Here is a 12,158-nt window from a genome sequence, read left to right on the forward strand (position 1 = left end):
AGAAATGTATTTTTATGAACATCACCTGTTACAAAAAGTGCCATGGTATTACTGTGTTTTTCCAGATATGAACATGTTAATAATACCATGACATTCTTTGAAGATCCTTGGAGTACCATGTAAATGTCATGGTTGTCATACAGTTAAACTGTTATATTTTAGCATCTTCAAAGTAGTCACCCTTTGTCAAGAATTTGCAGACATGTACTCTTGACATTTTCTCAACCAACTTCTTGAGGTGTCACCCTGGGATGCTTTTTAAACCATATGGGTGGAGTTCCCATCTATGTTGGGCACTTATTGGCTGCTTTTCTGTATTATTTGGTCCAAGTCATCAATTTCAAAAACTTTTTATTTTATTTTATTTTTTTTATTAAATGTTAGTTTTATAATGAAATAAATAATATGGTGGCACAATTATATTTTTGTCTACAAAACTAATTTCAAACATTTAAGCATATGCCTTCAGATCAAAAGATTTTTAAGATCATGAGAAACATTTCAGTCAAGTGTTTCAAAACCTTTGACCGGTAGTGTATATTATATTATTTTGTAATACATATAATATTATCTTTCATATCACTAAAAAAAATTGAGAGTGGGAGTGAATATTTTAGATAGGGACTTTGAATATTGCCTCAGTAAGCTCCGCTGTAAAGCAATGTTACAAAAATAGCAGCATAGATTTTGTCACACTACACTGCTACTTTAAAACAGCTGAGCTACTGTCACATTATTACAAAATGTAGTTAAGTTAGTAGCGTTACTGAATTTTAGTCAATTACTCCCTAACATTGCCACCAAAGTACTTTTTGTAAAGGGGTCATTGTGTGTCCACATATGTCTTTGAAGTGTATTATTGTCAATGACGTGTCCTTTTATTGTCCTTTAATCTTTTGCTCTGCTAAGTATAGAACTCTTGTCCCGTCCAGCTTAAGTTTTTTCCACTGTCTGGCCCAAAAAATGTGTGGGATTGGTAACCATTTGCTCTCCAGAGAGTCATTAATTCCATTGAATTTGATTGTGAGAACCTCACATTACGATAATTACACTTGTGCAGGATTTACTCTAAGCTGTGGCTGCAAAATAATTGGATTGCTGTCCCTAAAGAAAGACTAGCGAACTACCCTAAATCCAGGGGAAATTAGACTTAATTCTCAGAGACCCATCAAAAGTGAGGTTTTATAGAGTTTTCACACTTGGGTCCTCTTTAAAAGAACCAAACTCAGACACCTTTAAGTGGACCAAGAAGTGAACTGAATGAAAAAGGACCCAGTTTTGTTTACATTCACACTATTCGTGACCTCTAAAGTGGGCTCAGATCTCTTTTTGGTCCACTTGACCCGTTATGGGGTCTCAGTCCATTTTGCATTCACACTGTTGTTTTAGTGGAACCCAGATCACTTTTTAAAAGACAAAATTGATGATAATTATTATTATTATGGCTATATTAAATGTAAGAGTACAATTATCTCTACATATTAATTTATGAGATTATTAAACATGTTTAATACCCTTAAAATGAATAATTAGCAATAGTACAGGTGTCTTTGTTCAATAAAACATATTTGATTGATCTTCTGCATCAAAAAAGAACTGTATTACATAGTGTAAATATATATAACAAGAAAATGCAATTGATCATTGTTTTATCTATTGACAATGTGGGGCATCATCCATTCATTGAAAAAAATATTAAAATATATGTATGGTAATCCCTTATCTGTCATGCGCCATTCCAGTAAGGTCCAGTTAAACCCTCAAGTCTTCATTTGCACAGAACATTGAAGAAAGATTTTTGAGTTTGTTTTGTGAGGAGTTTAAATAGTTCTCATCAGCAACTTACGCTGTCATCTCCATAGAAACAGAATAAGCAGCTCATCGCATCTCTTCTCTGTTCATCATCATTACTGGTGTACAGTAACCTGTCAGGGTCAAACATGTTTGGAATTACACGAAAGGGAAAATCAAGTGAGCCTGGAGCGCTTTGTGTTCACAAAGCACGTTATTAGCGAACCGAACCTCAGACTGCAAGCGAACCGTACTCATATGGTCTCGGTCCGTACACATATGGGCCAAAAATCCAGCGAACCACGCTCAGACACCTGAAATGGACCAAGTGTGAAAACATCCATAGACACCCTTGCCATGACATAACATTTGTTTTGCTGGGACTGAAATGTGGTGCTTGCTAACAGTGATCTCTTTGAATTATAAGAGAGCAAACAGGGCGATGACTTTGAAAATCTGCACTGGTTCTGCATGTGAGTTTAATGGGTGCCCTGTCCTAAATTTAGAATATGCTGTAACTACAGCTTTGCTGTACAGACTTTATACGAAAATACAAACATGCGGGAAGTTGATTTATAACATTTCCACTTGTTTTTTTTTTTGTTGTTTTTTTTATGTATTTATGTATTTTTTTTTTTTATTTTTTTCTTTTTTTTAATCAACATTAAGATTTTACAATTTTAGGTGCTGTGATTTTTTTTTTTTTTTTTACCATTTTTGCCTTCACTAGTTTATTTTAAATGGTTCCGTATTGTGAGAAATGCATTTTTAGAAGTACAAACGTTCTGTGTGACAGGTGCATTTTCACGTAATGATGGCTTGTCACAAATATCTAAGGAAAAACAGCTAAATAATGTCATGGTCAAAAAGAGAAAGATACATATATTTAATAAAAACACATGTCTTAGTCTCAATATGGAAATCTGAAGATGTGGAATGATAGTGAGTTCATATTCTGCAATAGTGTTGTTACTATATGTTTATTTTACAATGTTGTTTGATTTCCCAAACAATGAAACTACCTGCTGACAAGGTAAAAACAATTGTAACCATAAAACTAGATCTAGACACTTTCTCCTGCTTAATCGTAATAAATAACTGTCTAGGAAATTTAATTAAACTCTCACAGTTAGACTTGCTGCATAAAACAACATACCACATACATGGGTGAATCTCACGAAAACATGTCCAGGTTGCATTTCACCCCAAGATTATAAAATAAAAATAAAATTAAATAGAAAGATAAATATTTTAGTAAATAAAATATTATTTTATATTTTATTTTTATATAAAAATAAAGATAAATAAATAAATATAAAAAATATCTATATTTTTCAAGACAATTAATTATGTTTTAGGATTATTTTTTATGATTATTTTTTTCACATTGTTTTAATGATAATTATCCATATTTTCCCCCATTTTACTCTTGATTTATTTACGTGTTTATGTATTTACTTTTTGTAATTCCCAATATTATCAGTTGTGAATTTCATTGGATTCTTGTTACTGTAATACAGTTTAAGGGGCTAATTGTCATGAAAATAATGTCACAATACAATATATATATCTTATTGGTCCTAAAATTGGTAATTTCTTTTTTTAATTTTTTTGATATTCTTAACAGGTTTAGTGAGATTCACCCAAATAACCTCTATTTATCAACATTTTTACCAATAGATTAATCATTTAACCCAACACTTACAATCTGCATCATTTTAGTAGCTGAGTGCAAAAACTTTCATCAGACCACTATAATTAATTCATACTCTTTCGCTCTGACTTCTATCTGTGACAACCACACAGTTCAGAAAACTGCATCAGTACGTGATGCGCCTCTTCTCTGTTCTACCCCTCAGTAATCTGGTTACACTGCACCTTCAGCGATTAGCTTGTTTATAAGCAACTGCAATTACGGCTGACCTCAGCGGTTGACTGGTCAAGGATGCAGCGTACAGTGGAGTAATGATGGTGCAAGTGCAGGGAGACAGGATGTGCTCGTTTGAAATGAGGAGAACAGATGCAAACGTGATCACTAAAGACCCTCGTTTAGACGTTAATCTACCAAGCTGGAACGCTCTCATTCGATTTAGATGGCCTGGTAGCACAGCAGCGCAGCAGCCCTGCCAGAAATGCTCTGACATCTAGATTGACTTAATAGATAAATGTTAAGGCACGAACAGCTTATCTAGACCAAAATAGCACATATGGAGGAATATTGTGCATACTCTGTGAACAGTGTTGGGGAAGCTACTTGGAAACTGTAGCTTGTCAAGCTACAAGCTGCTCATACAGTAATTTAAAGTTAATCAGTAACAGTCAAGCTACCCTTTAGAAAAGGTAATTAGCTACACTACAAACTACTAACAAATTATTAATTGGAGCTGTGTTAGGAGGCAATATCTTATAAAAATTCACTGGACATCCCAACACAATTTGAAAACAAACACTATTTTCAAGGCTGCATGTGTAAACATAAAAGCAACGACTCAGCATTTTATCACGCTACACCACTGTAAAAAAGCTGAGCTATTTTTATGCTTCTAAAATATGAAGTAACACTATAGCGTCACTAATTTTAGTTTGATACTTCCAAACACTGTCTGTGCATTTTTCACATTTAGCCATGTGCAATGTCATCTTCTTGGTTTTGAGATCATATTGCTTGTGTTCATCCTCTTTAAAGTGTCTTGTTAAATAATCTCTCTTTTAGTGGAGACTGCTTCTGTTTTACAAATGACTTCATCTGATTTAGAGCAAACAGCCTTTGAAAACAATGAGTTTTGGGAAGGTTTGTGTTTCACAAAACTATTAAAACTTAATACCCAATTACTAATCACATTAAACTCATCAACAAATATGAACCACTTAAAAACTAACAAATAGACTTTAACAGGACTTATTTAATGCTAAAAGATAATCATTTAGTGACATAAATCTAGGACCTACAGTACTTACACTTGGTCACTTCATATGTCTTAATTGATAAGACTGCTATCCGATTTGGCCACATAAATGCCTCTGTCTATATGCAAATATAGAGGACATCACTTCCATGATGATGTTAATGCTGCACAGTGAAATGTTGCTGTGCTTGATGTGGTTCATAAAACTGAAAATACAAAAATGGCTAAAATTGCTTAAGTGATTGAAATGCAAAAGCGAACCGCTGTTATGTGCCACTTTTTTTTCGTCATCTTTGGGCTCCTTAAACCCCTAAGACCTATGCATGAGTGTTGTGTGCATTTTCCATTTCACTTTTTGATTTGTAACTAGTAGCACCTAATAAACAAGCAAAAAAAAAAAAAAAAAAAAAAAAAATTCTAGAACAAATAGTTTTCCAAAATATGTATGTCCACATATGTGGACAGCGGAACTAATTTATTTATTATGTTTCCAGTAGTGTTGGTTATTCATGTTTTTGAGACGTTACAGACATTAAATCAGAAATTAGCATAATTAATTATTATTCAAAATAATGGCCAGCATCATCCAATCACAGCCAACCATGTTAAAATAAATTATACATGTTGAGTGGTCTAAACATCATCTGTAGCCTTAAACTGAACTTTTGGCCAGATTTTAGAAGTGAATGCACTTACAGTAGCTGAATAGAGAGCTATAGGATGCTCCCTTGCTACCTATTTAGTGAATTACTTGCTGTCTGTCTGCACTGGTCTCAGAACAATTAGAAATGCACCTTATTTTCATAATAATGAAAGTAATAACAAAATAAAATTGTGTAAAATGTATATTAAAATGAATGAAACGACCCACAGATGTGTTAATGTTGAAAGTTATTCAAAATAACAAACTTTTCTACTTTTGAGGGAATAATGTCCCAAAATCCACATTTGTTGACATCATGTTTATCAGATCGCTGATGTGCAAAACATGAATGAATTTTTTAAAGCGGCATATCAAATTAAAATAGAGACGCTACTCTTTACACCCAAACAGGTTTCAATGAGAAAACTTAGAGGTTTGTTACCAGAGGTACTTTTGTTGTCTCTGAGCCTGTAGAAGCGTTTCACGGAAATCAGCATCATGCTGTTGTGTCACTTGACTCAGCGCCCCTGAAGTGTAACCCTTTAATGACAGTTTAGAGTCTTGTGAACAGTATTCAGTCGGTTTAAATTCATTTAAATTATGCATTGCGTATGGCGAAGCCAAAATACAATGTCCACGCATGAGGACGCGGTGTTGAACAAGGTCAACTTCCGTATGATGACATAGTTCCATTTGGAAGGAGTCAAGTTTAGGTATGTGACCTGAACAACCAGATACATTTACACTTGGCCAAGTCACATCTTGCATGCAGTGATCGGATTGCTATCCATCTCAAATGCATCTTGGATGGCATTTATACTTTGTTGATCAGTAAAAATGTATAAAATGACCAAGTGTAACTACCTCGCTGGAGAATGCTGAAAAGGCTGTCCCTTTAAAAATAGGTAAAATAATATTTTAGACCTAAGACTAACCTAGAAGCAGAAAATGCCTAAGAGAATGTTTGGTGAGAGGAAAGTTCTTGCTATTTCAGTATTACAAACAGTCTCACAAATAAAAACAGGAAAGTTTGTAAAACAGTTGGAGACCAGAGCTGTCTTGCCTGACAAATGTTTTTGATTGTGTTCAATGCTGTAGGGCCCGGAGCAGTTCAGGACGGCAACAGTGGCACTTCAACGATGTTCACACCCACCTGTCTACTTCTCATCGTTGTTCTACAATTGTTGCTCAAGTTTTGATGGTGAAGTCACAAATCATGCATGGGTTACCGAAAATGCCCAAAATGCGCATGGGATACCCAAGTACTTCCTTTTAATTATCATGATTATTTGTTTTGTTTATAATAGAGGTTAATAATGTAACTTCTCTTACATTGCTACTTATCACACTGTTTTGCCCACCGAATACAGTTTTGTATTCACTAAAAGGAAACTGCAAAGAGGCATGTCTAATTTTAAATATTTAACTTAATTTATTTTTGTGACTGTCATTTTAATTTAACTCTGTAACCCCATAAGAATCCATAGAATACTGTGTGATAGGGAAGTACTTATTTCAAGTCAAAGGCATGCGATAACAAGGGCACATGTCTTTGTTTATGGATTGTCGTTATATTTTTACTATATCATAACTGTACAGCCAAACACAATAAGCAGCAAAAACACACACAACAGTTTAAATGCTCTGTAATATTCACTTCATGTGTGTTATGAATACTTTGTTCTAAGCTCTATTTTAGTATTTAAAGGGATAGCTCACCCAAAAATTAAATAAATAAAAATGTATTCGTGCTCCCATTGTTCCAAACCTGTATAACTTACTTTTTAACTTTGTGGAACACAAAAGGAGATTTTTGGCAGAATGTTAGTCTCAGTCAACATTCACTTTCATTGCAATTTTTTTCCCCATAAAATGAAAGTGAATGGTGACTGAGGCCAACTTTGTGTCTAACTTTTGTATTTCATGGAGGAAAGAAAGTCATATAGGTTTGAAACAACATGAGGGTGAGTAAATGATGACAGAATTTGCATTTCTAGGTGAACTGTCCCTTTAACACATAAACTGAAAACAGTATTCTGTGGTACATGTCAGTATGTTTTAATTTTGTATTATATTTTAAAGCTGAAGTATGTAATTTCTGCACCACTAGCGCCACCAAACGGAATTGCAAAAATAAACATTGTTTTTAAAACAGCTTTCGGAATACGCCCACCTTCCGTTGATTGAACAAACAGATAGTACTGCCCCCAGCGCATGCCATTTGTTGAGTAATGTTGTTGGGGTGGGTTTAAGGGAGTTGCTCAAAACAAACAGAGGAATTTTTATAGCGCCACAGAGACACAGTATTTACAGTTTTCAAGAAAATTAACATATGAATGGGTTACTTATGGCTGTCTCTGCATATTAAGCTGGGAAAGGAGAAAGTGTTTTGACACCGAAAAAATTACATACTTTAGCTTTAATGACCAGAATGGCACAGTGGGACTATGCAGAACCATATACAAACTCAATGAAGGATGTCTTTAAACCACAATGAAATAGATTTAATAGTCGTTTTTAAGTCTAAATGGCATGGCAATTTAGGAAGCTGAAAAACATGTGGAATTTGAAGATTTGGAGTTTCAAAAGTGCAACAATTTTTTTGGTTTTTTTTGGGATCCATTAGAGAGCCCACACAACTATCTGCTAACACCTGTTAATGACCTATTCCAGATGGACTTAACAACAAAAGCTTGATTTTTGATAACGTGGTCTTTCAAATGATCTGTTGATTTTTACATAGATTTTGTGCATATAAATAAATAATTTGAAAAATGCACATTATATCAGCTTGGTCTCATTGTAGCTCCTGCTAACATGTATGTAGGTATGTACTGTATGTATGTATGTTTGTATATGCATATATTACTTGTACAAAGGGAAAATATGCACACTTGTTTTTACTAAAATTGTGAATCTGTTTAAAACAATGCAACAATTTTTATTTTATTTTTTTCTATTTTTGTTATTCCCCTAAGTGTAATTTATTTCTGGCAAAGGGTATTATGGTTTCCGTGGTAGGTAGACACCAGCTGAAATATTACAATTTCAGTGATTCATTGTGGAATGTTCTGTTTAAATATCGTGCTTTGGGAACCAGCAGATGAGGCATATTTACCATGATCACAAACATACTGTATGTCCCATTACCATCCGTATTCTAAAAAAAAAAAAAAAAAAAGAAAAAAAAAAGAGATTTGATTTGAAAAGTTTCTGAAACTTAAAATAACCACAAAATAGAAAGAACCTTCCAATGCTGTGTGAAAATTTGTAAAACAGCTAACTAAAAGGGCAACCTATCAATGCACTTTATTATCAGCAACACAGGAACAAGGCTTTTCAGTGCATGGCCAATTCCCCACCAATGGATCTTTAAAACAACCAGCCTCTGGAAGTTCACTTTGTTCCACTACTCTCTAGTGGTTCCATGGAGAGGAACAAATTTAACAAGTATTTGAACTTGTACTGTAAAAAATTGTTGCGTCATATGTTTTTTCCTTTAATGGAGATTGTGTGTTCATATTTAAGACTTACAAAAATAAAATGTTGTATCTAAATAGAATTTGTTTGCATTCTTACTGTTATTCTTGAAGGATCCTGGATATATATAAATCTATTTTATGAATGCATAATTTGCTGTCATTTTGAGTGGCCATATGGTCACCTTTTTATGTAAAAATTCAAGGTTGTTTTCCATCATTCGATTGCATGATGACTTGCACCAATATGCATCTGTGTATATTTGTTGGAATGGAACCAACAAAAGTTCTAACAAAAGTTCCAAAATGTATATACATAACACATAACAATACAGTGTGGTTGGAGACCGGGGCTAGATGTCACACTTCAAATATTCATTTGTTTTTAAATTACATTTCTGTATAGACTCGCACCGTAAAGTCTTGGCTACAAAAATAAGCTATTAAACATTTCCATCGTTATTTTTCATTGAAAATTGTACAGTTAAATGAGCACACGTTGACCATTTGTGGCAACATACCCCCATAGCAGGGAATGCTGCGCTATATGGGGCAAGATCAGAAATTAAGGGGGGCTCAGGGAAAAAAATGCAACAAAAAAGACTAAAATGCCCCCAAAATTCATGTTGGGCCAAAAAATAAAAAAAAACCTGATATAGTTACTTAACCTCTAAATTTAGATGGGGGCGCTATATCGCTAAATAAGTTTAGGCTTAAAGTCCCAGGAAACACAAATCAGGCAAATGGGGTATCATTTGAAAGCTTATAATCTGTACTTATCATAGAACACCACAAATTCATTTATGTTACATAAAATGACAAAATAAAGGTTGAAACATTTGCGTCAAAATAGTGTCACCTAGAGGTAATGTGGTAGAATTATTAATGTGAATTTAAAAATCTTTCACATAGCACTTAAATGGACAAATCATATATCAAATGAAAGCCTGTATTCTTAGGAATGTGACTGTACATCTTATTTTGTTGCCCAAAAAACACAATTCGAAAGATTATCAAAAGAATCACAAGTAAAATATAATTTCTGTAAGACATCCAATACAAACGTCTTTTTTATGTGCCGATCAATGCAGCTGTAAGCCCCAAGTAGCCAAAAACATATAACTGTTTTTACCTTAGGCAGTTTACTACAAAATTATCAATTTTTTTTACTTGTCTGTAAGCTTGCGTGGGTGAATAATCCATTGTTATATCCAAGATGTCCAGTACAAAATATGTAGTCCAGTAGGAAAAGCATGCTAAACAAATCATCTGAAAAATATGTTTTTGACTATTGGTGACAAAATGTTAGATCATCGCAAAGGGGAGGATCTCAGATTTCTAATGACACCTAGATTGAGATTCCAATCCACTGAAAGCCCGAGATATTCAATTAAACAATGGGGGTGGTTCATGAACTGAAAATTAGACTGAATGTCCATGGACAAGAACATCTATTAGGGCTAAAATGCGTTAGAGTGCCACCTACTTTTCAGATCTGCATTTTGTGATGAAAGATCTTTTTCCTAGTAGTTGCTGCCTAGTGGAAAAAAATAAGACTTTTTTTTAAAGGGAGATAAGAGTAAACAGAACCAGAATTGCATGCTTACAAATAGGGATGTGCCCGAAGCCGAATACCTTATTCGGAAAGGCACGAATAATGACTTCAAAATGAATAATGGATTCATCCGAATAATATAACAAATATTTGTATGACTGATTATCCAAAAAGCACAAGGGTAAAGCGACATTTTAAATAAACATATCTAAAATTACAAATAATTTATGAATCTGTGCAGCCAATACTTCTAAATCATTTTTAGGGTAATGCATTCCCAACCTCGAGAATTTGTGTTAATGAATGGATTAAATTGAAGTCAACGGTTGAGTCACAGTTTGTTTTTAATGGTTTAAAATATGCCTGAATATCAAATCCAGGGGGAAATTTTGCTCCTTAATAAAAAATATAATTTCGGAAACTGTAATGAGGTAAGTTTTCGCAATGGAACCTGACATTAAATATACTAATAGGCTTTTCAGCTAAATGTAAACACTAAAATGTATTTTAAACACAAAACTACAACTCAACTAATTTATGTATACATCAAACTTTCAGTTAAAATCTACCTTTATTTTATAGAAGACCATTGCCTTAATGTATGCCAGTGTGGTTATTCCAAAAATAAGATAACAGAGTTTTAGTTTGGAGGATACAATTTACAAATTCACACAAAACCACTGCTATAGAGAGAGAAAGAGACAAATATTTGTGTAATTGGACTTTTGACCGAAAATCTTGTCATTATCGAGATATAGCCTTTGTGACAATTTCCCCATGTGGCAACTAGCCCTGGTTTTCCCTCTTTTTTTTTTTTTTTTTTTACGTACAATAGTAAAAAATAAAAATAAAAAAGACTTGAAAATGAACATTCCTTGAAAATCAATAATTTACAGCCCAAATGCTGAGAACCCTTAAGCACCATGTCTATCCCCATATTTTGTTCTGGTTAAAGAAAATGGTGTCAGTCTTGTAAGTGTTTTAAAGGGATTTGACAGACATTGCCTATGGGAGTGATGCTCACCTCTAAGTGGTGAGGTTAAGAATAAAGCTGTGATATCCATTTGTAATTGAAGCAAAGAATGGCTACGGTGAGGAATCTTAATTAAAGACTTTTTTTTTCTCTCTCTCCTGCTTGATTGTTCATTTCAAACGATCGGCTCTAGCATAGCTCACTGGTGCATAGTTAGAGACAAACGTGGCAGTATGGAAGACAATTAGGATGGCGGTGAGAGACACAGCAGAAAATGACAGTAAACAGTTGGATCAGTTTTACATAACAGAAAAGAAAGATGGCCAAAAATAATATATATATATATATATATTTGTTTAGGGTAGACCGAGGCTATACATTGTTGTCACAAGGGCTATATATCTGTAATTACTAGGTTTTGAGTGAAAACTCCAATTGTACAAATGCTTGTTTTCTCCATCAGTGGTTTTGTATTTTGGTTTCAAACATCTACTTTAAAATAAAGATACCTTTAAATTTTTGCTGTTCATTGATCTTTGTTTTCTTCATAATTGGTTTACTGTAAAATTGTGCTGAAAATCCATTGAATAGCTTATAATATGCTATGCAGGTTCCCATTGTGAAATCTTGCCCCATGTAGTGTGACTGCATACCCTGCTGTTGGGGCATGTTGTCACAGAAGGTCAACATGTGTTCAATGATCGGTATCTTTTTTCTTGGGCAATAACGATGGAATGTTCAACAGCTTTTTTTGTAGCCAAGACTTTAAGGTATGTGGCTGTTCAGAAACTGACTTTCAAAACTAAACCTA

At 33.8% G+C, this 12,158-nt stretch overlaps 1 protein-coding gene across 5 annotated transcripts in view; it reads left to right on the forward strand.

The window, feature by feature from the left end:
- The window catches only part of LOC127433308 (neurotrimin-like), a 469,555-nt gene extending 462,060 nt beyond the window's left edge, over window positions 1-7,495 (forward strand). For 2 of the 5 annotated variants that reach the window (XM_051685086.1, XM_051685085.1), the window contains 2 exons: window positions 4,505-4,582; window positions 6,439-7,495. In XM_051685086.1, the coding sequence (XP_051541046.1) occupies window positions 4,505-4,582; window positions 6,439-6,539 (179 nt within the window). In that variant the 3' untranslated portion in view covers window positions 6,540-7,495. The remainder of the gene's footprint in view (window positions 1-4,504; window positions 4,583-6,438) is intronic. The other 3 variants (XM_051685090.1, XM_051685091.1, XM_051685087.1) reach the window with 2 other exon arrangements.
- Window positions 7,496-12,158: the final 4,663 nt, after the last annotated feature.

Source organism: Myxocyprinus asiaticus, chromosome 43, assembly GCF_019703515.2.
Source record: "Myxocyprinus asiaticus isolate MX2 ecotype Aquarium Trade chromosome 43, UBuf_Myxa_2, whole genome shotgun sequence".
NCBI classification, from domain to species: Eukaryota; Metazoa; Chordata; class Actinopteri; order Cypriniformes; family Catostomidae; genus Myxocyprinus; species Myxocyprinus asiaticus.